Genomic DNA, 23,047 nt, shown 5'->3' on the forward strand with positions numbered 1-23,047 from the left:
ACCTTTTAAGTTGACAAAGTGGTCCCGTGTGGTGACTATATTTGTCTATGCTCCCGGTTGTCTATTGAAAAGAACACGTCCTTTTATCCCGCATTCATAGCCTTGAGGAACGCCAACTTAAGCCTTGAAGCCATCGCTCCATCCTCAAACACCACGATACGCCCGCGTCACGACGCCCATATCCCCGGCCCCGGGCGCCTTGGGCTCGCCGAGGCTATCAAGCGACGAGATGCTCGCAGCATACGGCACGCCATACTGCCCCGCCGCCGGACCCGGACCAGCAGCATCCCCATCGGCCCTTGCCAAATTCCCGCTCCTGCTCCTGCTCTTGCTCCTGCTGTGCTTCAGCCCCGGCGGCGTCCGGTCTACCTCGACAACCGCGTCGCTCACGACGACCTCGATGTCCTTCTGCTGGTAGATCTCGAGCGGCATGCGCTGCTTTCCGCTGCGACCACCACTGCTCCCAGTGCTGTTGACACGCTCCAGGCTATCAGCAGGGCTGATGTCGTCCAGCTCATGCAAGGTGGACGATTTCTTCTTGAGCGTCCGCTCGTCCTCGTAGTGGTCCCTTCCGCCCTGGCTGCTGAGATTTCCGTACGCGGAGCGGAACCGGCTGCCCCCGGCGCCGCCACGGGTTGTCCCGCCAGCACCACCGCCGACGCCACCCGCACCAGTCCCGCCCGTGCGTGGACCGCTGGACTTGCCGTAGACGCCGTTGAACGAGCCGATGCGGAAGAGCCGCTGCAGCAGCGTCCACGTCATTGGCAGGTTGGCCGCGATGATGGCCGTCGAGACCTCCCGGATGTACCAGTAGATCCAGTCGCCGCCGTAGGGCTGGCCGAGGGAGTAGTACTTGCTCAGTGCGGCTGCGAGGATCTGCGGAAGGCGCGGAGATTTAGTGTTTTGTTCCTCCGCCAGGGTGGGACTTGAAGAGAACTGGTAGTAGGGATAGGGAATCATCTGCTTACAGTGAATGCACCGAGCGCAAAGACGCCGCAGAGCACGAGCTTGCGCTTCAGGGCCAGCTGGGACTGCACAAACAGCGGCATCGGGAAGATGATGATCATAATGTCCGAGGAGATGTTGAATACGGCGTTGGTGATCATGTGGTTCGTCTCGGCGGAGCAGTTGACTGTGTCAAAAATACATGCAACGTGTTAGAAGAGGATATTCGCGTGCCTCCAGTAGAGGGAATTGCCTTTGGAGGGAAATGTGTGGTGGTAATACGCACGGTCATCCGGAGGCACCTGCCAGTAGTTGTGGAACGGGCGGCACCAGGCAGCAAAGAAGAGGATCTGCATGACAATGAAGGTGACGATGCAGTAGATGGTCAGGGCCTTGACCATCCAGTTCTGCTTCAGACTGATGCTGTAATGCGCAAGACGAGTGCTCGTCAGTTTTACATGTCTTGAGATACTGCTCTGCAAGCAAGGGACTCGTGTGGGCGCACATACGTAAGTCTGCTGTACATGAGCAGGAAACAACCCTTTATTGACCAGATGGTGAACATCTGGGTCTCCTCGACAACGAGGACCAGCTTCGAGCCGTAGACGCGCAGGTCAATGTCCTCGGGGGTGAGAACGATGCCGTCGGCCGGGTTGATGAGGTTTGTCGGCGTGTAGGTCAGGATGTGGACCACGATAAGCATGCCGGTGAAGCAGAACTGTGGTGTAATCCGACATGGTCAGTCTTCACTCTGAAGCGCAACATGGTATGGTCCTGAGATGAGCTATGGATCATCGTCAGATGAACAGGGCATCCATACCATGGCAAAGACCATCAGGTAGTCATCCGACAGCATGCGCTTGAAGGAGCCGTACAACATCCGCCGCGATATTCTGTGACAGGTGCCGCGCGCCTGATTAGCAACAAGCTCTGGCCGGCACACAGGCCGTGCGGCCATGCTGGATCCGTGCGGTTGTCGACTCACATCCTCGCCACGACCGCGATGATGGTCAGGGCATACCACGCCCACATCTCCGTAAGGAACGCCGACATGTTGATGGTGACGGCTGCAGCCGTTGGGTGTCGCGAGGCGTCGAGGGGAGAGAGGAAAGAATCAGACAACCGGAAACATTCGGCACTGGCGATAATTATCGAGATCTTCGCAAAAGTCAGTTCCGAGAAGCAATCCACCAGGGACGCAGATCGCTGCCCGGAGGGGGATGGCTGCTCTCAAGTACCGTCAGCACGCCACGCAGACCAGCACCGGCAGCCAGGCACCGGCAGCTGATCCGAGCACACAGACAATGGGGCTCTTCGTCACCATGCGGGGACCTCGACGCCATGAAGCAGCCCTCCATAAATGATCAGCTCGAAGGGCCGCCCACTGGCTGGGCCCTCAGCAGGAGACCCTCCTCCTCCAGGTCCACCCAGGGTGGAGGCTGTCAGCACACACTCGTGATGCCATGCGGGTGCATGAATGGCTTGCTGGACTGGGGTCGATAATAGGGGCTTTTAACGACAGCCAGGTGTTTCTACCAACGCATGTGAAGCACCGGAGCCCCCACCAGGGCAAGTACCTGCCAAAGGCGGCGCTCAGGGGTTATTGCGATCGTTCCATGTGCTGCTTGGAGAAAAGTTTGTTTAGCCTTGGCTCGCTTAGCAGAGCCGGAGCGACAGCACGAATGCGGGCTGGGCTGCAGCGGAGTGCCGGGTCTAGGGCCTACCTCGGTGGACCACTCAGCCCAGCGAGCCCGGTCGTCGGCTGTTTTCCCCAGAGGAGGTTGCTGATTGGGCTGGGGGATGCTCTGGCGGCGTGGGGCTTCTGCAACGTCTTATCATTTGCTCAGCTATGGCCAGGGGGTTCGACGCACAATCTGGTCCGAGGAGGCGTTGTCGAGCTCGGGAGTGTGGCCGCCGTGTCGAGGCCTGGCTGTATGTAGCCAAAACCCCCGGCCTCACGTGGCAGCCTCTCATCTATCCCCGGAAATCCCGGCTGGCTGGAAGCAGGGCAGGATGGAGATTGAGATCCCAGCGGGCAAAGCTTCCGTACAGGGTCGCATCGCCAGCGCATGCCATGGCTCCAGGGTCCCCCGCGCTAGGCTGACAGTAGTCACACTCCGTGATACACTTTGATCCAACTCCCTGCAAGGACAGGCTGTGTGCTATGCAGCATGATACACACCCGGAGGACCAGCACGACGTTATTGACTTGCACTATTACGTTGGAGTCGCTGACGATCTTAGCTGCAAGGGGCGTAATTAGGGACCGACATAGAAAGACTCAAGAAAGACGCAGTAGCTTCGTCACGTGAGGTCCCGGCTGTCCCACTTCTAGAAAACATGGCGTTGACGGGGCCTGGCTGGTCCATTCCGATCCCGGCCGGCTGTGCTGTGCCACCTCAGCCACGGCCTAAATATTGCCTCCATGTAGTCTCCTCCACTTTTCTTCAGCAGCACCACCGGCACTATCGGCTCCCGTGTGTGGCCTGTTCTCGTCAGCCGGCTGCACGCACGGCATGAGCTAGACCCCTAACAAGGGGTGACCACCCTCTGCTCTGCTCGAGCCGGATCAGGCCCCCTCGGCCGGCCGAAACGATCGATGCCTCCGCCGCCGCAGAGCCCGCCTTCGGCCCAGGCCCGGACCTCGTGCCAGCGCTGCCACAAGCGCAAGAAGAGATGCGACCGCAAGCTGCCCCAGTGCGACAACTGCTGCGGCGCCCTCGTCGCCTGCAGCTTTCTCGACGATGATCGCCAGCTCGCATCGTACCCCATTGCGTATGTCTTCTCGAGGGGACCCCCTGACAGTCGGCTGGTAGCTCGTCTGGGTAGTCATCAGCAGGCCAATGTCTAACGTCCTCCTAGATTCGTGCAGGGCCTCGAGGCCCGCATCAAGGACCTCGAGCAGCAGCTCGCGGCCGCCAGGATGATGATGATGGGCAACTCGCAGCAGACAGGCCAGGAGCAGGGTGACATGCCATCGCAGGGTTTATCAAATCAGGGACCAGCGGCCACAGATCCATTTGCCACATTCGATCCGATCCTGCTCGACATCGCTGATCAGCAGCAGCAGCCGAGACCACAGACTTCTCTGGCCGAAGAACTCAAGGCTCTGTCTCTGCAAGCAACGGCAGAGCGGCACCTCGGCTCGTCGTCGGGCATCTCCTTTGCACGCCTTACCCAGACGGTGCTGCGCCGCCTTACGCCAGACAAGGCCGACTTTGTCTTTGAGAATGTTCTCGAGGACATGTCGCCATCGACTCTGCTGGCTGCGGCGTTTCCCATGGCGGGGCCTGGCAGTCCGTCGACCACATTCCCGCAGCCACTATTTGGAAATATATCCCTAGCCGACATTACCGATACTGGTATATCTCTCGCTTCGCTGCCGCTACCTGATGAGGCGCATATACGGCACCTGGTCGACTTTTACTTTGCGCATACGCACACTTTGTACCCGTTCTTGGCGCGCGGGGAGTTCGGCAATGTCTTGGCCCGGGCACTCGCTAGCCCCAACGACCCTGTCGCGCAGTCGCCGTTGTCGTTATTCAAGATATGGATGGTGCTGGCCATCGGCTCGACCACGTATAGCGCGGTGACGCTGGCTGAGGAGTCCGAGTCGGTACTCTTTTACAGCAAGGCTCTCGAGTATCTCGAGGCTGCGCTTGGCTACGGCGACTTGGTGAGTGTTCTTCAATGCAGCGACTCGGATTTTATAGGCAATAGTCCGTACTAATGGTAGTGCTCGTATATAGGCTGCGCTCGAAGTCATCATGCTGCAGGTCTGCTATTCTTTCTTCAACCAGCTCGGTCCAAGTACGTCATACAAGTCCATCTGATAGAAACATCACTGACAGCGATTCGGCAGACACATGGTTTCTGGTCGGACTAGCCGCCCGCCTGGCCATGGGCATTGGGCTGCACTCCGCATCGACGTACGAGGACCTTCCCTTTATTGCTGTTCAACAGCGGAAAAGACTTTTCTTCTCCATCTACATGATGGACCGGTGTGTACTTACTTATCTTCCCTGCCTCCATGAATCCGCTGCTAATTCCTCACTCAACCAGCCTCGTATCCACGGCTCTTGGCCGCCCCTTTGCCATCCACGATGACGATATTGAGGTCGAGGTAAGCGAAAGAGCAGTACTGGGGCTCATCCCCTGCCATCGGACAAAGTCCACTGACAAGCACAGCCCTTTGCCGATGTCGATGACGACGAAGAAGATGCGTCAAGCGTCAACCGGCCCCGCGACCCCCTAAAGCCATCCATAATGGCTATTCCGTTACACATCCTGCGCCTCCGCCAGATCGCCAGCAAGACAGCGCGCCTCGTCTACTCGAACCGCATCTCCCACCCCCAATCCTCCGACATGTCCTCCCCACGACTGCCGCAGCATCCCCATCACTCTCATCATCACCAAAACCTCCACCAGCAACAACTCCACCAACACCAACACCAAACCCACCACGACCGCGAAGCCATACTCCAGTCCCTGCACAAGGAACTCCTCGACTGGCGCCGGGCCATGCCCTTCCCCTTACCCGACACCCACGCCCAGGTCCCGCACCTGAGCAGCACCTGGTTCGACCTAAACTACTACACCCACCTGGCCATCCTGTACCGGCCCTCCCCCTTACTCCCCGTACCCAGCGCCGAGCGGGTCGCCACGCTCGCAGAGGCGGCGAGCATGGCGATCCGCCAGGCCGCGAGCATGCACCGCCAGCGCCGGTTCGCGTACAACTGGCTGAACCTGCTGAGCGTGTACACCAGCGTGCTGAGCCTCGTGTACGCGACGACCGCACGCCCGGAGAGCCTGCCCGTCGTCCTGGCCAAGAGCAGCGCCATCGAGGACCTCGGGCTCGCGGTCGAGCTGCTGGGCACGCTGGCCGCCAAGTTCCCCGCCGCGGGCAAGATCAAGAGGATGGTCGAGGAGATTGTGGCGCGGTATGAGAGCTTGAGAAGTAGTGGAGGTGGTGGCGTGGGCGGCGGCGAGAATGTCGGTGGTGGTGGTGCGAATGGGGCGCAAGCACAGCAACCTGCGCCATCGTCGTCAGGGCAAGTCGCATAGACGAAGCGTTGCACATACTGATCTGTCATTGTGAAGGTAGAAGGGCACATGGTGGAATGCTCAACCCAAGTCCAAGCGGGGTCTCTCCCGGTAGATGGCTTGCTAACTGTAAGTGCCGTCGAAGCACTATGCCGAAGGAATGGGTTCGGAATGAGCAATGCACGAGAATTAAGCAGTCTCGATAGTATTTGCCAGGCATTATCAGTACCTTTAATAAACCAATAGACATGGGAAGGTGGTTTTGGCTTTTTGTGTACTTATGCGCAAAATATCACGGTTTTGACCCGCAGAAAAACCGAGGCCGGTAGATGTGCACAACCTGAGCAAATCATATCCACTCATGCGGTCTCCGGGATGCACTCGACTTTCTCAAGGGGACCATGCGTTCGGGCGACGTGCACGACACATCGATTTCGGGACGTGCTGCAAATTTTCGCTCGCGAAAGTGTTCATGTGCTGTATAGAATTACATAGAAGCGGTATGCGAAGCTCGGCTCATCTCAGTTCGTGACCGCCCAAACGACAACCTCCAAACCCCCACCGGTCCTGCGGACTGCACGGAACTGCCGCTGTGCGGCCCGACGCGAGACGCAACGATTCATTAGTCGTAGCGGATTGGCCAGGTTTCGGCCACTCCCAGCAAGTGGTGGGGAGTGGCGCAGCGGCCCCTGCCCTGCTGTCAACCAACTGCATTAGCGTCCCGCTGTGCGCGAATCAGAGATCTTGACGCGCAGGCTGCTCGAGCTCGTGAACTTAGAATCTGCAAGACAAAGACCCCTGAGCTGGATACTTCGGCGGCTTCCCCTGGTCTTTACATGGCAAGTGACGTTGAGGGATAGCGAAGTTCTTCCTCTATCTCAATTTGAGGCAAGGGCATCCCTGACGTAATTGCTAGCTAAGCAACCCCCCCATGCTTGGTTTATGGACATTTAAGGGCTCCGAAGGGTTCAGTCCCGTCTACTCAGCCTGCTCGTTTTGCATACTGCGCTTCAACTTTTGCTTTTGTGTCATAGAGCTCGCCCAGCATGGTCCCAGATCCTGATTCCATATCGCAGGAAAGTGGTCCCTCGGTCAGTTCGTCTGGTAGGACCAACACGCCATTACAATTCACTGGAGCCTCCCCCGGTCATGAGGCGACAGAACGTGAAGTCAGTGAGGGCGTTGGGCTGACAACGGGGGATGCGCCCAGCAGCTCGCTCTTTACTTTCCAATTCCAGTCTCGCCTTCCACCAGCCCAAAGCTCGCGCGCCGCTCAACCACCAGCTTCCGGCTTCAGCTTCCGCTTCGGTTCACTGGTTAACTCGACACAGCATCCAACTTCCCTAGGCCAGGCCGCCCCGCCAGCAGGCCAAGCGACGTTACAATGCATTTCGGGCCCGTCAACGCCTCCTGCATCAGTAGCACAACTGACGCAGAGCCTAGAGCGCGCCGAAATCTCCTCGTCCACGGCGGATGTGCCACACGATTCGAGCCCCTCGTACCCTGACAAACGCCCGCGGCTAGGTGTTCCATTGTCGATAGAGGCTAAGGGCACCGGCCCTGCGCCGGTCGCCTCATGTCAGTCAACAAAAGGCGAGTCTACCAGACCAACGCCGTATGATCCTCGCAAGGAGCAGCCACCTGATCATGAGCTCTTTTCCTCTGCGTTGCAAGCCAGACTTGCGAGCGCCAAGGTCCTTGTCCAAGACACTGTCAGTTATATCGGGCACAGCAAAGATGCCTTTCCCCTCGAAGCGGATAAGCTGTCTGTAGTGCTTGACTATGCGCATAAATTGCTGGAGTTCAAACCCTCCGCAATCACGAGGGTGGCCTTGCTGGGTAGTTCTGGGCATGGTGAGTTCATGCAGCCAGAGCACCGCGCTTATGGTTGCATGCTGATGACCTGATACTAGGCAAGAGCAGCCTGATCAACTCGCTTCTTCACTGGCCGGATCTGGCTGAGACGGTAAGTGCATTACCAGTGGATGGAGATCTCAATTGCTGACGCGAATGCGATAGGACGACTCTGGCAAGGCATGTACGTCAGTCGTGACAGAATACAGATATCCCCTTGAGGACCAGTCTGATCCTATCAAGATATGCATCGATTATATGTCACGAAGCGAAATCGTCAAAGTCCTGAGCGAGCAGGTCCATAACTTCAGACAGTTCTATGTACCAGGCGTCAAGGAATCGCTGGCAGCCAGGGTTGAGCACGTGCGACTCAAGAATCAGTCTGAGGAGGCGTGGGTTACTCTCAAGTCCATTTTTCGTCACGACAAGCGCTTTACGGCAGATTTCCTCAAGGGTCGTTTGGTGGACGCCGGAACTCAAGAGGCTAGTGGCGCGGGTATACTGGAAGAGGTCGAGAAAATCACCCAACAGTTGGTCGGCTGGGCAGAAAGTGCCGGATGGCTGGGCGAAGAGGAACCAGATTCTTCCTACGCCGAAGCTAGGACTGCCGCGGAATGTCATCGAAAGCTAGCTGGATTCCGGAAGAATAGACTCTGGCCTTTCGCCAAATTGGTCCAGTAAGCTCTTACTATGCTTGACTCCCTTCCCGAATATTTCTAACGCTGTGCAACTTAGGATATACGTCGACGCGGAAGTGCTTAAGAGCGGCGTCGTTCTTGCTGATCTGCCAGGTATGCACGCGATTGGGACGACCTTGATGCAAAGTTGCTTCGTCTTTTACTGATTCGGATATCGGCACCTAGGCCTACAGGACTCGAATGGCACACCGGTACGAACTGTAACCGACTATCTTGCAGGATGCGACCATTTGTTTATGGTCTCGAGGATTCATCGAGCAGTGACCGACGATACACTGTGGCAATCTATAACCAAAGCTATATCGGATTATGCCCCATCAAAGTGGGAAACTGTCTCAGACAAGATGAATTTGACCATCGTGTGCACGATGGCTGATGTAAGTTTCTTATAGAACACAAAGCCATGACCATACTGATTGACACCTCAAAGGACATGGATGTCGAAGAGCAAAGCAGAAGATTCTGTGGGCCAGGCAAGGTCATTGAAACGGGAACCATGAGAGGCATCGAGCTCGAGATAGAGGTGGCAATCGACAATAACGACCTGAGAGGACTGAAGCGCGCCCAAGCCAAGTGAGACCTAGTGAACTGATCTGCTGACCCAATGTCCGGCTAACTCGAGTTAAATCATAGACAAAAGCAGCTCCTTATGGAAGCCAGGAACAAATTCGTCAAGGCAGCACTGCAAAAGACTTTCGAGGGACAGATGTCCCACAGGTCGCTGCCCATATTCTGTGTTTCCAAGGCATTTTACAAGGAGCATGTTGCGCAAGGCAATATCGAACTTGTCCAAGCTTCTGGAATACCACAGCTACGGCAACATTGTCGTGGCATCTCCGCCGATGGCGAGCTGTCGTCTGTGTCTCATTCTTTGATGGCACGGATGTCCTTTTTGTTCAATTTGCTGGACGTCTGGCTTGCGGGACTTCCGCTTCAGACCTCTGTCGCAGGACAAAGATTCATGGCTGAAGCCGATTTTCATGAGCTGTCCAACACGGTCTTGGCAGAGGCAGGTTTCCCCCTGCTTTCCTCTAAGGCTTTTCTAACGTTTCAAATCTAGACGAAAAGGGATTTATCACGTTTGCACCTTGCCCTTGAGGATTGCTTCGACGAGGATATCACATCGTTTCTTGGTTCGTCGGCGCACAAATCGAGAATCCGACTTGAGGAAACTGAAGCTAATGTATTCATGCAAGGGGCGCGAGGAGAACATTGGAATGAGAATGCGCTTGAGCAGGTCTATAAATGGTCCAAGGTCAGTAATGGCACCGACAAATGCATCTTATTCAGCTAATTGTGGGTGCAGACTCTTTCAACATGTGGGTACAGCTTCGCCGCTATTTCAATTTGAAATCGTTAATAACTAAACGACAACAGCGGATTACTATGACTGCTGCAAATGGTTGGGAGTCACACTAATCATTCAGGAAGGTGAAATCACCACATTCAACTTGAACAGGGATCTGATTTGGCAGATGCGTGCTGAACTCGAGCAGCAGTGGGAAATCCTGGAGGATGATATTTCGCAGATCTTTGACAGGACGTTTTCAGACTTGGAAATCACCACCAACAAATTTTTACGTGATGTTCGCCGTAAGTTCTCAGATGATGCAAAATTGATTCCGCTCAAGACTGACGTCAGACCCCAATAAGCGGCTGTGGACTCTTCCAAGAGGCCAGTCTTGGAAGAAGTCTTCAACTCTCATGCTTCAGCCTTGAAGCACGATATCGAGGTTGCGAAAACTAAATTTTCCAGTCATATGGAGTACGTTTACCGTCCAGATTCACCTGAGCAGGCCTTGTTAATGATTTGAGTCCAAGGCATTTACACCATCTCTATTCGGATGCTGGGACGACCTCGATTGTCTCGGAAGTAATGTCGCCATCCTATCGTAAAGCCTCTCATGCTTGGTATGAGGGTGGACCAAAAGATGTAGCCGAATCGCAAGAAGTCATCACAGAGTTCCTGAAGGACCAGAAACTCTTCAAGGGTATGATGAGCTCACTGTCGGGCAGAGTTCGCCGCTTTATGGCTGAGACCTTGGAGATTTTGGGCTCCGAAGTGGCTACACGCGTGGCAGATGTTGTCAACCAGACTGAGACGATGCTGAAGGATGAGATCAGCTCTCGGCCTTCATCTGGAACCACTTCAAGTGACGAAGCTCTTGTTCTTCTAGCAGAAGGACTCCGCTCACAAGCTTCGACGCTGAAGAGTCGGCATGCAGATATCGCGGCAGACAGGGCAGACCAGCCGCGGTAGGCTGAAGAAACAGCGCGAAAATCAAATTTGCCTCATACAGACGCGTTTTCTTTTAATATAAGCCATCAAGCTTTTGCTCTGAAAAGGCTCCTAGCTTAGGTATTCGAAAACAAATACGTACAACCCCTCTTTATACAATACTACTGACTTAACAAAGTCTCGGGCTGAGACATTCAGTGATGCACAAGTGCAGGAATCAGAAGCAGAAGTCCGAAGCCTCCACCACAACCTGAGCGAATCATATCCATTCATGCATGCGGGCTCGAAGCAGGCTCTGGCTGGCCATGCCTACCAACCAACACTCTTGTGCCTCTGCACTGCCTCTGGTGGCATGCTGGATCCTTGCATTAGGCCTCCTACCCCTCTTTCACTTCGAGGTGCTCTCTGGCCGCCCTTTCGTTTTGTGCCTTAGCATACGCCCCCAGCACACTCGTCAAACCTCGACTGGTGTGTTCCACCATGGACGTCACCGGTTTGGCCCTTGGCGCCATCTCTCTCGGGCTCGAGGTCTGCAAAGGGATATACCACCTGGTAGACGGCGTGCGCGGTCAGGGCCACGATCTCGAGACCCTCGGGCGGCAGGCGAAAGCACTCGAGACGAATCTGAACGCAACCAAAGAGGCGCTCACCAGACTCGCCCACAGCTCGGATCTGGCACCACGATCGCAGAAGGGAGCGGTCGCGATAGCGGCAGTTGAGGATAGCGTGCTGTCCTGCGAGACCGACCTCGAGACCCTCAAGGCCTTTCTGGTGAAATATGCTGGAGGATGTTCCATCTCTCATCCAGGATTTCGACAGAAATGCCGCGAGCGCCTGAGGGCGTTGGAGTACGGTCTCCATGGGGGAAAGCGAGCCGAGATGGAGGGACTGCTGGCAGCGATCAATAGCAACCTACTCGTCGGGATGCAGGCTTTGGGACTGTGAGTACAACGCCGGACACGTTGGATGATCGACCCCCGCTTTGATGTGCTAACACGAGCAAAGGGAGATGACCATCGATTCGAATGAGAAATATGCAGAACTCAAAACCGAGATCATCGAGAGGCTCGACAGTCAAGAGACAACTCGGACCCGGTTCGAAGCAGTTGCCGAGCGAGCGTTTGATGCGCTCACCAAGCGGAATGATTCTGTCTGCACGACAATCCAGACTGTCCAGTCCCATACTTCAAGCAAGCTGGATAGCGGGCAAATCATTGCCGAGCGTATCGACACATCTGTCTCGAGAATGGAGACGTCCGTCTTGCCGACGATGCAAGCCGAGGCACGGGATGCGTCGGCGAATATTTTGAGCCAACTGGACGAGATTTCAAGCCGATTGCAAGCAATGAGCGGCATGCCGTGGGCTGGTGACTTCCCATGTCCATTAGATTCAACAGGTGGCAGTGCAAAACTCGAAGCTGCGCAACAGAATGAAATGACACTGAAGAAACTGGACATGCTGGCAATTCGGCGGTTGCTGTCGAAACGGAGCGGTCTGCGGGATGCACTTGACACTCTGGAAACTGCAGTCACTCTGCAGAACGCATACGGAATGCCGATTCGACAAGCCGTTGGTTCAGAACGTGCGACAAATGGGTACCCTCGAAGGTGTTCATGTATGCCGTACAAAATGACACAAAGGCGGCATGTGAAGCTCGGCTTATCTCAATTTGTGACCGCCCAAACGACAACCTCAAACCATCACCAGTTCTGCGAACTGTACGGAACTGCAGTAGCACGATTCGAGACGCGCCGGTTGGTGATCGCCCGACTTCAATACTTCACTGTAGCGGTTGAGGCTGCGCTCCGCATATCCTCGAGCTGGCAGCAGGGGGCGGGAGGGTTTAGCCTCAGCCCATGCCTGAAGTATAACAGCGTCGTCGATAGAAGAAAAGCCCCTGCCTTCAGGCTCTTCAACGTACTGGTTGGTCTGATGATGTCAGATAGAAATCGGCGGATCATCTTGGGCCAGACGGAGACGATGAAAGCTCTTCTCGACCACGTCCTCACAAAGCTGAGAGCTCTACTTGAAGCGCGAAAATGTTCCATCACGGACATCGATAAGGACGGGAATACGCTTGGGCACATGTTATTCAAGCTGGTGGGTATGTTTCAGTCCGGAGATTGCAAAATACATGCTGACTGGTCAGTTTAGATGCACATCTATGCGATATGTGAACGAAGTCAACTCGAGCATCTGCAAGAGCTCTTCCCCTCCTTTTTCTGGCAAATGACAGAGGTCTACGGCGTTTCCGTCGTCGAGGAAAATTACCACGGCAGGTATGGGATGCCCTGACCCGCCCTTAGATGCTGTGGCTAGGCCATAATTCTGCACAATGTCGCTGATTTCTCTTTCATGTCAGGACACCCTACACGGATCGACTGTGGCGGGAAGGAAGCGATGAAGCTATGCTCTTCTCTCACTCAGTTCTGCCGAGAGACAAACAGGGCACGCTGCAATGCCCTGTGGCACGAGATTCCCAGTTTCCGCTGTGGTTCCCGGATCCATCGCCGTACGGATGGTCGTACCCAGATCGTAAGCGACGCGATGTAGCTGGCCATCACTCTGCGATTTTTCTAACAAGGCCGTATTGATTGCGCTTAGTTTTCGATATGGGTCCTCTGAGCGCGGCAATTCTCCGAGACGAGGGTGAGCTAGTCAGGAAAATGCTAAAGGCTAATCCAGACATGGTGATGGAAGAAGCAGCGTTCGGCCTTGAAACCCATTTCACTCTGTCCACGACATTTGCCCTGTGCCTGAATGAAATCATCGAGTCATTGAAGGCGTCCAGCCGGGGTACGCTCTTGTTGCGTGACCTGCTTATCCGTAGCGATTCGGTGGGAAATACCATTGCCACCGTCGCGATCAAAGCTTGCCGGTCATGGGACAAACCTTCGTGCCCGTGGGCGAGGACGTTGGAGACGCTGTGCGAGGAAGAATGTGCGATATGGCAACGAAGCCCACGGGGCTACCGGACGACTTGCCTTGTCTGTATGCGCATCTACTCGGAAGCTCTACGAAGCAGAAGGGAGCGGCTTAAGGCGCTTGGCCTCAGGCATCTACCACGAGCTCGGATCACCGAGTTCGCGCTCGATCAAGACATCCTGCTCGATGAGTATGCTGCGCCGGTGATCCAGCATCTTCGCGTCCTTGGCGTGCCAGTTCCGCCATCTTTATATGTGGGAGAAAATGGGGGCCAGCGTGCCTCGATCTACCACAGCCACGAGTGGACGATGTGCCTGGCAATGGATCTCTACAGGGTTGGCTTCAGAGACATAAGTGGGCTCAATGCGGATGGCTTGACGCCGTTACAGACCGAAGTTCGGATGGTCTCGAAAGGCGAGAGCTGGGCGGATACTTTTTGCCGGTGGTTGATCCAACGCGGAGCAGACCCTTTCCTTCCATACCTGCCAGCGCCTGATGATGATGGAGACTGGTTCTCTCCTCGCAATGTCTCTCCTAAAGGAGAAAGTGCGCCTGCCATCGTTACGCTTGCACATGTTATCGCTGGATCTCTAGGCCGACGTATATCGCCTGAATTCCCACAGCGATATCATGATCAGGATTTCTGGATTCAGCCGTGGGCTGTGCCGATACTCTTATCCGACTTACAAGACGGCAACGATTGCCATTGCGGTCCTGAGGGCGGCTTCGTTTCTTATTCCTATTTCCTGATCCAGGCATTTCCCGACAACCGGCGCATGATCCTCGATCTCACATTGGTATCGAGAATGCAAAAGCTGTTCACCTGGCACGGCATGTTGCTTGACGTTGCCCGCTACCAGATGGTGTTTCGATTCATCACATTCGCAATCCTCTCGCTCGAGCACACCTGCTTCCTGGCGGGATCGACATCGGACGATGAAGAGAGCGACATGTCGTCTTGTGCAGATGAGGAAGAAGAAGAAGCGCGCTTTTCACTCTTCCTGTCAATCATGTCGGACATGGACAGCCTAATCGCCAGAACGTTTCACTCCGCTGACAGAGGCAATAGCCCGGGGCTGAATTTCAAGTTATCGCAAGGGAGAAGCCGGTTCGGATCGTCCAAAGACTCTTCCCATCCAAACTTCGCACGCTTCGAGAAAAGATTCGATGAGCCCACTCTGGCAGGAGTGGTTGGACTATTGGTATGAAGCAGTCAGGGCTGCCCTTGAAGATCTCGATTCCCCGGTCATGACCCTGGAAAATAAGGCAGCCGCCGAAGAGCTTGGAGTCATCTGGGACCACACCTGCTCTGAGAACTCATCTGTGAAGCCCGAAATCCAGGTCGACAATCGCTACAACAGTGCGGAGGAGATCGAGTACTGGCATCGTTGCATTGAAGAAATTCAGTGAACCTAACTTTTTGCGTGGTTCTTCCTAGTAGTAGTGGGTGGTACTAGTGGCCGTTTAGATAGCGGTGCGGGGATGTAAGCCCGGAATTAGGCTGCAACTTGACTCTGCGGGGATTAATCAGCCTGTCTCACAATGATGCAATTCCTCTTGGCACCCTCGTCCCCGATGGCCATGAGCCCTTTTTATGCATGACAAAACATCCACGTTGCCAACTAAGCAGCAGGCTATGACGACGAGGACAAGAGCAGCAGCAAAGGCCATGGCCATCCGCTGGTACCGCCTGCTCCAGTGGACCCTCCACACCGCGGAACTCCTCGAGCTCATTCTGCTCCATCTGGACATGCGCACGCTGCTGACCAGTGCGCAACGTGTCAACCGGCGGTGGAACACTTTCATCAAGGAGTCACCCGCCCTGCAAAGACATCTCTTCTTCATGTCCGATGGTGACACGATAGCGCGAGAACCTTGCAGGAATCCTCTCCTCACAGAGTTCTTCCCAGCATGGTTCGGAGGAAGCGGAGGTAGGCTTCCCTATATGGAGGGGTACCCGGAGCAACCATTCGCCAAGCATCTGGAGTCCTTCATGACGCCTGGGGCTTCATGGCGCCGTATGCTCGTCCAGCAGTGGCCCCCCATCACGCAAGTTGGTGTCTGGCAGAGGGACAGTTTCTGGACGGGTTCCATGAAGACCACCGCGGATCTCTACGCCTGCCACCTACCACGCCGCCAGAGCGACAAGACACACCAGGAAACCAGCTCCAGCAGCGATGCCGAACTCATGACACGCTATGGCGTAGACGGCTTCCTGCGCATGGGCTTGCTATACGATCTGACTACACGACACGTCCTGCTCGAGAACAGCAACCGCATGCTCTACTGGACGGGCATGTCCGCGGCAGACCGCGAGGCGTTCTGTTCAGTCGAGGATATCCGCCTGCCGCCACAGCCCGGCACTGTCACTGCTTTCAACACTCTGCTCATGGGTATCACGACCACGACCAGCGATATCGAACAGCGGCAGGTCGTTCGTGAAGAGTTTCAGGCACAGCGGCACCGCTTGGCGACCAGCGCGGGCCTAGTAATGGCCATTACCAACTTCTATGGGTGGTGCGGTACGGACTTCGAGGACAGCAATACCCTGCACTTCATAGAAACCTTTGTGCATCCCGACACGCTAAGGAGCTTCGGACAGCTAGAGGGGCGGCTGGAAGATAGGCACTTTGAAAAGATGTTTGAGTGGGAAGGGTCGTTCGCCGATGATGAGGACCCCGACTTGTAAGACACGTTGCAGTTATATGAGCCGTCATTGCCCCTTTGGCCAGTCGAAAACAGAACACCAAGCATTTGCCCCAAACTGTCCCACTGTGAATGGGCCCTGGATTCTAAGACGTGAGACCATGTAGCTCGAGTTCAGAACCACTGTTCTCTCATTTGAAGCGAGCTTTTAACCACAATGTTCGCAAGATACCTCGTGGACACACTGCCGTTTTTGGTGAGGCGAAGCAGCGTGCAAGCACGATAATGACTGACCAACACAGGTGGAGAATTGCCAAGCGCTTACCTGCGAAGCGCTTATGCCTGGCGTCTTGGCATCACGGGCAGGTGATTTTGCGATCCGGGATCCGTGGCAGCCTGTTTCAGGGCAGCCTATTTAGTATTGCCAGATTCGAGGCAACCGCTGTCAATGAAAGCGGCACCAGGAGTTTTCACCAGCCATGGCAGCCGTCCCGATACCAGGGTGTGGCCAGTCGGCCTCCGACAGAGTGTTGCACATCACAGAGCTTTTCGAAGCTATCCTCCTGCATCTCGATATACGCACGCTGCTTACACACGTCCAGCGCGTGAACAGGCGCTGGAACACTCTAATCAGTGATTCCCCCGCCCTCCAGAAACATCTCTTCTTCATGCCTGACGACGACGTTGATACGGGATTGCCGCAACACGAGAACAACAGACCCTGCCGGAACCCACTCCTGGCAGAGCTCTTTCCCGGATGGTTTGCGAGGGGTGGCCGCCTTCCCAGCGTAAACCAGTACGAGTTGGAACCGTTCGCAAAGAATCTGAAGCCCTTTATGACGCCCAGCGCCTCGTGGCGGAGGATGCTCGTGCAACAGCGGCCAGCCATCAGGCACGTCGGCATCTGGGAGAAGGAGGGTTCTGACAGAGGCCCTATGGATGTCAGTGTCAAGCTCTATGCCTGTCGCCCGCAACAGGAGCACCAGAGAGAGCTCGACAGTGACAGCGACAGCAAGAGCGCAACACCAGGCGACAGTCACGAGAGCTCTAACCACGACGGGGGTCTACGCATGGGCCAGCTCTATGATCTCACCACGCAATACGCGTACCTGAGGCATCACGAAGCGGAGCTATATTGGACCGGCGCCTCTGTGACAGACCGCGAGACTTATTGTGCGATCGAGGATGTCCGCATGCCGGACCCGGGCGAACCTGCAGGACACTTGGATGCTTGCATCCGCAAAAGGGAAGGATTCAAAGAGCAACGCCGCCAACTCGCGCACCAGGCGGGCCTAATAGTGGAAGTTGACGTAAGCCGTCCGTTGTGCGGTACGAGCATGATGGTCAACTATTACGACATCTTTGAACTGCGTCTCAGGCTTGCGAGCGGGCCGCCTGGGGGATCGCGTGAGAAATTTGTGCACCCTGATGTTGGAGGTGGTTTTAAACGGGTGGAGGCCAAGCAGTTCATACATGTGTATGAGTGGGCGGCCACGCTTGAACATGGCGAGTTTGACTGGTGGTAAGGAGTGGCTCATATCTGTTAACAGAGCGCTGCGAAGATATAAGATTTGATTTCTGTCACAAGAGCGTCAATGTAGTTTGCAATGAGTCCTGATTTTGTACCCAATATGTGCCTTGCTTAACATGCCCTGCGTGAACAAGGTCAGTCATCACGAGGCTGTCGCATTTTGAATGCCGTCTCGCACGGCACTCGGCAGTATGCTCAGCTTCGAGCCCGGATCTTACGGAGTGTAGCCATGTGCATATCTCTGGAGGACAATCCTTGGCGCACGACTTTCGTTTGTGTCTCCTGAGCTGCCGTTGGGACGAGACCCATGGGCGCTTCACGTCTTCATTAAGCCGAAATCCACCAACAGGTCGAAACCTGGAGGGAATAACAGGCTCACGCTTGAATGTTTTGGTGTAATTACAAAAACCAAGGCAACCTAAACCAAAAGCCACCGCTTCTAGCCCGGGCATCCGATGGCAGCGCTGCCAAACTCCACACCCGCCAGTTGCATCCTCTGATGGCCGCTACTCTCCGAACCTGGCACCACCAAGCCGAGCATGAAACGCACCTGCTTGCTCGGGTCCGCTGGCGGCAGCTTTCCATTAGACCACGCCAGCTCCTCGAGCACGGCAGGCGTCCCGTCCGGCAGCTTGCACTGTATCGCGCCACCGCCGGCCTCGTCCACCGTGCAACCACTCAGCGTGCTTCGGACGCCTTCGCCGTCTTCACTGAAGGCTGGCCGCAGGGACTGGCCTAGCACGATGCGCCCGGCGTCTTCACCTTTCCTGACCACCTTCTCGAGCCCATACAATCGCGGGTTGTTGCGCTGCGACAGAACGTACAGCCTGTCGAGAACAGCCCCTACCTCGTGCTAGCACACTCGGAACAGTTCGGCGGAGACGTCGGCATTCCCAAGCGGACAAGCAACACTAGGGGCCTCGTCCAGCTCCCTGCGAACGTTACCGAAGAGGACCCTAATGATAGTGAATTCGCTGCACACCTATCCATTCTCAACTTTGAGGCTATGTGGCCGGCGGCTCCCGCCGGTACGCAGTACTACTGTCCAGGAGGACGACGAGGTTGTGGAGGAACAGGATGCATTAAGCACGGAGAGAACAGCGGCAACATTGACGATGATATCACGAAACCAGGCATCCCCAAGCGCTACTCGTACTACTTCGACGAATGCAACACTTATATCGTCAATAGCAACGGCGATAAGCACAAGGAGTGTACCTGTGGCTCCCTGTACGGGGTCTACGGCCGCTACCTGGCACGCTGCCATGCATCTCCGTCCATTCATAAGGGCTGGGACCAGCAGATGATCCGTGACGCGACGGGCTCGTTGCGTGGCTAGATTGCCAACCAGCTCGCCAGCGGCAGCTGGCCCAAGGGCGTCGTGACCGTTGCTGGCAAAAACCACCCAGGCGGTGTCCTGTTCGTCCCGCAGAAGGGCCAGCCCAAGAGCCGCCCCAGCCTGGACGATACCAAGTGTTGCGAACAGCTAATGACTGAGCTGGCGGCCAGCTGCGGCTTCGCGCCTAGCTTCTGTAGCTATGATCCCGTCAGCTCCTCGGGCGAAGCACTGGGCTGGCACCAAATGGTGAGTGATCAGGTGAAGTTTGGCATGGTCGGGTAGAGTGACGACACAACCAACAGACAGGTCGTACGATCGGGCCAAGGGCAAGGGCAATTCGTGCACGAAGGAAGACAGCGCTCTTTATGTTATCCAACAACGCCCTTTGTTTTCAATCATGGCGACTCTTTGTCGCTCTCATCTCTGTGGGGGCTCACCCCAGCTTGGAATTTCTGTTCGATATTACTTGAGCGTAAACTCAATTTAGCCAACAAGGGCTCCATCCACTCTGTTGAGTGGACAAGATCGCTTCGGTCATGTTGTATTCCCCAGATATGTCGTTGGTGCCACTGCGCGAATTAGCCCCTCAGTCCACAGTGAAACGATGTGGTAAGTTCCGGGTGGGAGGCCAGTGGCCAGGTTCTAGCTGAAACGCGGCACTTGGGACAAGACGTCTGGCTCACCACGGAAGAAGCACTTTGCGATTCTGAGGCGACATTCCGTGTGCGTGGTCACGGCAGACCTAAAGGAGTGTTGACATGCCGACAGGGGCTCGACGGGTTGGCGGGGCGTGCCCCTGGCCCGTGTCCGCCAGGTCACCCCACCAACATTCGTTGCCTTGTTTATGTGCATGGAGTCCAGTTTGAGCTTGGCAAGACCGAAGGCAGGGCTCAAAGCGTCGGACCGGCCGAGTATTGAGCGCAGTCCAGCGTCTTCGCACGCAGATTGATGGCGGCTGCTAGCTGGAGGCGAGGCGGCACTGCAACGCGCCGAAGTCGCACTTGGCTTTGGTCCGCGGTGGAGTGTGGGTAGATGCGAGGCCTTTAGAACATGCTTTGGTGATGCTGCATACACAAGTGTCGCCGAAATGAGACTTTGAACATTAATTAGCGTCCAACTGCATGCGGATGAACACTATCCCTGAACCCAGAGCCGTGGGCCGCCGCGCCGGGTCATGTCGGAAGCCCTGCCAAAAGAAGACGGTCAAATGACGGCCGGTGACTGATCTTATCAGATTGATCAGAGTTTTCTACGTGGCGGGCGCTATCGGTGCGGACTAGCCTGCTTGGGACCATGGGGCCCGGTCACGATCCACCGTGCTGACTCCAGCGTCGTCCCAGACCCTCAAGGTTTTGCTGCTGGTGGCACAACTCGCATGCCATTGTCGTTACTATGATCCACTTGCACACGTCAATTGTCAGGTTGCGAGCTAGTGAGCCTGCCCGCCTGTCACGCCTGTAGACTGGCGGTGCCGTCCGATGGTTGTTTTTTGCCGCTTGACTGATGCGCCGACAGTGCTCTCGGCCGAGCTGAACTCGGATCATGATGCGGCCACAACCCTGGCAGGCTGGTGGATCAGATAACCTTAAGTCTTGGAGGGACCCCTGCTCTCGTCAAAGTCCCTCAGTGGCGCTCCGAGTCGGCATTGTTGCCGGCTTCCGAGGGTTCTCGCGTTTTCTTTTTTAAGGCGGGCCGCCCCCGAGGGCCAGGATCGGCGGCCATCGTCTGATTTTATCTCTGTCACGAGTTGTGTGTTTCTGTACGCTGATTTGTCTGATCTTCGACCCTCTGCGCAACGTGGCACAACCCAGCCCATAATGGCTGTCACAGAGAAAACGCACGCCGTTACCGACGCGGAGCTTTCGAGCAGCAGCCGCACTCCATCCTCGCACGGCGACACCTCTCCCCAGCAGACCGTCCTGATCACGGCCGGCAACAACAATGACCAGCCCTCTCAACCTGCCCAGCCGGCCAACGGTATCCCCTTTGTCTGGAAGCTCGGCGCCGTGCTGCTCGTCTCGGCCATCCGCTTCGGCTCCTCGTGGTCCGCCGGCATCACCGGCGCCATGAAGACGACCATCAAGAAGGAGCTCAAGATCAACAACTCGCAGTTCTCCCTCCTCGAGGCCAGCGAGGACTTTATGGTGCTCAACCTGATCCTCTGGTCCGGGCTGGTCACCGACCGCATCGGCGGCGCCTCTGCCATCATGTACGGCAACATCATCTTCACCATTGGCTCGATCCTGGTCGCGGCGGCCACGCAGGTGCGCAGCTTCCAGTTCATGATTGGCGGGCGCGTTATCCTCGCAATCGGCGACATCGCCACGCAGATCGCCCAGTACAAGGTCTTCTCGAGCTGGTTCCCGCCAAACAACGGCTTTGCATCTACATTGGCATTTGAGCTAGCGCTGGGCAAGATAGGTGGCTTCGCTGGCAAGAGTTCGGCGAATATTATTGCCAAGGTGTGTATCTGACATGTAAACTCGGTCAGGGCCGGTGGGGCTTGGAAATGGCTAACTCTCCGTGCCCAAGAACACCGGCAACTTCGCATGGGTTTTCTGGGTCGCCGTCTTCATGAACCTCTTCACCAACTTCGCCACGGCCGGCTTCTACTGGTTCAGCAAGGTCGCGCGGGCCCGGTTCGGGAACAACGTGGACCCGTCGACGGGCGAGCAGCTCACCGAGAAGAACAAGAGGTTCGAGATCAAAAAGGCGCTCCAGCTACCCTGGATCTTCTGGACCGTCCTTGCGTTCTCGCTGTTCCAGACTTCCGCGGCCATCGTGTTCACCCAGAACGCGACGGAACTTGCCGAGCAGCGCTTCAACGTTGACTCCATCACTGCGGGCTGGTACACGTCCTTGGTGCAGTATGCCGGGTTCTTCCTGGTGCCGTGTATCGGTGTCTTTGTGGACGTGCTGGGCAACAGACTGACACTGAGTATGGCTTTTACATTCCCTGACTTCCATCAAACCACTTTTCCCCAATCCCCCCACCTATCACTGGCACACACGCAAGAGAAAATAAACGTTCACTAACCTCCCCAAAGTGACAATCTGCGCCATCGGCATGGTCGCTTCCATGTCCCTCGTCGCCTTTGCCACCACACCCTCAGGCACTGCCGCGGCCTTTGCCATCTACGCCGTCGCCTCGTCCTTCGGTCCGACCATCATCATCGACAGCATCCGCACATCCATGTGGCACCAGTCCGTGTTCGGCTCTGCATACTCGCTCAAGATCGCCATGAACAATGCGTAAGTCCCCCTCCCCTCCCGGGCCCCTTTTAACCCTCCATTCAACTAACACACGCGCACGCGACAATAGCACGAACATCATCGTCCGCATCGTGACCGGCGCCATCCAGGACAGGGACCACAACTCGTACGCCAACGTGGTCATCGTGTACATGGCACTGACGGTCGCCGCCCTCGCCGTGGCCGTGACCCTGCTCTCGTCGTCCTTCTGCCTCTCGCAGAACCTGCGCCACCTGCAGTGGACGCGGAAGCAGCGCCGCGCGGAAGGCGCGAGCTGGAACGAGCGGCGCAAGTCCTTCGAGGAGGGCGCGCAAGGGGAGAAGAACAGGCGGGTCTCGCTGATCTGTCTGGGCTTGCTGGGCTTGCTGATGGGTGGTGGATGGGCAGCGTTCCTCTGGGGCGCCGTCAATGGCAAGACCGAATAAAATTGTGATGGTGTTGGGCCGGTAGATCAAGGATTGGATTCCGGATGCCTGTGTGTGTCGAGTATCATCTCCAATATAGAACGTGTACTTGGTCACTCGATCGGGCTCAGACGGGTTCGCCCACGAAAGGTGGTGTCACTTGACACGGA

At 56.0% G+C, this 23,047-nt stretch overlaps 7 protein-coding genes across 7 annotated transcripts; 6 read left to right on the forward strand and 1 right to left on the reverse strand.

Annotated features, from left to right (window-relative positions):
• Positions 1-3: 3 nt before the first annotated feature.
• On the reverse strand, positions 4-2,407 carry B0I36DRAFT_331372 (uncharacterized protein). The gene is made up of 6 exons (XM_046154973.1): positions 1,931-2,407; positions 1,766-1,838; positions 1,455-1,663; positions 1,232-1,368; positions 969-1,132; positions 4-876 (listed from the first exon to the last, which is right to left on the reverse strand). The coding sequence occupies exons 1-6, from the start codon at positions 1,996-1,998 to the stop codon at positions 145-147; spliced, it is 1,383 nt and encodes a 460-aa protein (XP_046007970.1). The 5' UTR covers positions 1,999-2,407; the 3' UTR covers positions 4-144.
• Positions 2,408-3,498: 1,091 nt separating this feature from the next.
• B0I36DRAFT_331380 (fungal-specific transcription factor domain-containing protein) lies at positions 3,499-6,446 on the forward strand. Its single transcript, XM_046154974.1, has 5 exons — positions 3,499-4,621; positions 4,695-4,755; positions 4,808-4,946; positions 5,008-5,068; positions 5,134-6,446. Exons 1-5 carry the CDS (start codon positions 3,869-3,871, stop codon positions 6,007-6,009), a joined length of 1,890 nt encoding a protein of 629 aa, XP_046007971.1. The 5' UTR covers positions 3,499-3,868; the 3' UTR covers positions 6,010-6,446.
• Positions 6,447-6,991: 545 nt separating this feature from the next.
• B0I36DRAFT_331391 (uncharacterized protein) lies at positions 6,992-10,947 on the forward strand. The gene is made up of 13 exons (XM_046154975.1): positions 6,992-7,842; positions 7,902-7,954; positions 8,008-8,519; positions 8,578-8,633; positions 8,706-8,917; positions 8,971-9,113; positions 9,174-9,549; positions 9,601-9,673; positions 9,737-9,795; positions 9,847-9,859; positions 9,918-10,133; positions 10,194-10,305; positions 10,362-10,947. Exons 1-13 carry the CDS (start codon positions 7,035-7,037, stop codon positions 10,798-10,800), a joined length of 3,072 nt encoding a protein of 1,023 aa, XP_046007972.1. The 5' UTR covers positions 6,992-7,034; the 3' UTR covers positions 10,801-10,947.
• An 868-nt stretch (positions 10,948-11,815) lies between these two features.
• B0I36DRAFT_331399 (uncharacterized protein) lies at positions 11,816-13,576 on the forward strand. Its single transcript, XM_046154976.1, has 4 exons — positions 11,816-12,880; positions 12,935-13,059; positions 13,143-13,292; positions 13,385-13,576. The coding sequence occupies exons 1-4, from the start codon at positions 12,026-12,028 to the stop codon at positions 13,431-13,433; spliced, it is 1,179 nt and encodes a 392-aa protein (XP_046007973.1). The 5' UTR covers positions 11,816-12,025; the 3' UTR covers positions 13,434-13,576.
• A 41-nt stretch (positions 13,577-13,617) lies between these two features.
• Positions 13,618-15,274, forward strand: B0I36DRAFT_162184 (uncharacterized protein). Its single transcript, XM_046148676.1, has one exon. The coding sequence runs from the start codon at positions 13,774-13,776 to the stop codon at positions 14,911-14,913; it is 1,140 nt and encodes a 379-aa protein (XP_046007974.1). The 5' UTR covers positions 13,618-13,773; the 3' UTR covers positions 14,914-15,274.
• A 341-nt stretch (positions 15,275-15,615) lies between these two features.
• B0I36DRAFT_331402 (uncharacterized protein) lies at positions 15,616-16,466 on the forward strand. The gene has a single exon (XM_046154977.1). It carries the CDS (start codon positions 15,651-15,653, stop codon positions 16,392-16,394), a length of 744 nt encoding a protein of 247 aa, XP_046007975.1. The 5' UTR covers positions 15,616-15,650; the 3' UTR covers positions 16,395-16,466.
• A 4,572-nt stretch (positions 16,467-21,038) lies between these two features.
• B0I36DRAFT_376436 (major facilitator superfamily transporter) lies at positions 21,039-22,898 on the forward strand (the record flags this gene model as incomplete). The annotated part of the gene is made up of 4 exons (XM_046160453.1): positions 21,039-21,683; positions 21,754-22,159; positions 22,269-22,473; positions 22,544-22,898. 4 exons carry the CDS (start codon positions 21,039-21,041, stop codon positions 22,896-22,898), a joined length of 1,611 nt encoding a protein of 536 aa, XP_046007976.1.
• Between the last annotated feature and the right edge of the window lie 149 nt (positions 22,899-23,047).

The sequence above is a fragment of the Microdochium trichocladiopsis genome, assembly GCF_020744255.1.
Source record: "Microdochium trichocladiopsis strain MPI-CAGE-CH-0230 chromosome Unknown B0I36scaffold_9, whole genome shotgun sequence".
Lineage (NCBI taxonomy): Eukaryota > Fungi > Ascomycota > Sordariomycetes > Xylariales > Microdochiaceae > Microdochium > Microdochium trichocladiopsis.

What these genes read in the sequence shown, in the direction of transcription:
- B0I36DRAFT_331399 (XM_046154976.1), top strand. Translation starts at nt 12,026, where the DNA reads ATGGAGACGTCCGTCTTGCCGACGATGCAAGCCGAGGCACGGGATGCG. An exon ending in GAGGAAAATTACCACGGCAG is followed by an intron (nt 13,060 to 13,142) that starts GTATGGGATGCC and finishes CTTTCATGTCAG; the next exon opens with GACACCCTACACGGATCGAC. An exon ending in TGGTTCCCGGATCCATCGCC is followed by an intron (nt 13,293 to 13,384) that starts GTACGGATGGTC and finishes GATTGCGCTTAG; the next exon opens with TTTTCGATATGGGTCCTCTG.
- B0I36DRAFT_331380 (XM_046154974.1), top strand. Translation starts at nt 3,869, where the DNA reads ATGATGATGATGGGCAACTCGCAGCAGACAGGCCAGGAGCAGGGTGAC. An exon ending in CGCTTGGCTACGGCGACTTG is followed by an intron (nt 4,622 to 4,694) that starts GTGAGTGTTCTT and finishes GCTCGTATATAG; the next exon opens with GCTGCGCTCGAAGTCATCAT. An exon ending in ATGACGATATTGAGGTCGAG is followed by an intron (nt 5,069 to 5,133) that starts GTAAGCGAAAGA and finishes TGACAAGCACAG; the next exon opens with CCCTTTGCCGATGTCGATGA.
- B0I36DRAFT_162184 (XM_046148676.1), top strand. Translation starts at nt 13,774, where the DNA reads ATGCGCATCTACTCGGAAGCTCTACGAAGCAGAAGGGAGCGGCTTAAG.
- B0I36DRAFT_331391 (XM_046154975.1), top strand. Translation starts at nt 7,035, where the DNA reads ATGGTCCCAGATCCTGATTCCATATCGCAGGAAAGTGGTCCCTCGGTC. An exon ending in CCTTTCGCCAAATTGGTCCA is followed by an intron (nt 8,520 to 8,577) that starts GTAAGCTCTTAC and finishes TGTGCAACTTAG; the next exon opens with GATATACGTCGACGCGGAAG. An exon ending in TCGTGTGCACGATGGCTGAT is followed by an intron (nt 8,918 to 8,970) that starts GTAAGTTTCTTA and finishes GACACCTCAAAG; the next exon opens with GACATGGATGTCGAAGAGCA.
- B0I36DRAFT_331402 (XM_046154977.1), top strand. Translation starts at nt 15,651, where the DNA reads ATGGAGGGGTACCCGGAGCAACCATTCGCCAAGCATCTGGAGTCCTTC.
- B0I36DRAFT_331372 (XM_046154973.1), bottom strand. Translation starts at nt 1,998, where the DNA reads ATGTCGGCGTTCCTTACGGAGATGTGGGCGTGGTATGCCCTGACCATC. An exon ending in GCAGGTGCCTCCGGATGACC is followed by an intron (nt 1,133 to 1,231) that starts GTGCGTATTACC and finishes TTTTTGACACAG; the next exon opens with TCAACTGCTCCGCCGAGACG. An exon ending in TTGCGCTCGGTGCATTCACT is followed by an intron (nt 877 to 968) that starts GTAAGCAGATGA and finishes CGCCTTCCGCAG; the next exon opens with ATCCTCGCAGCCGCACTGAG.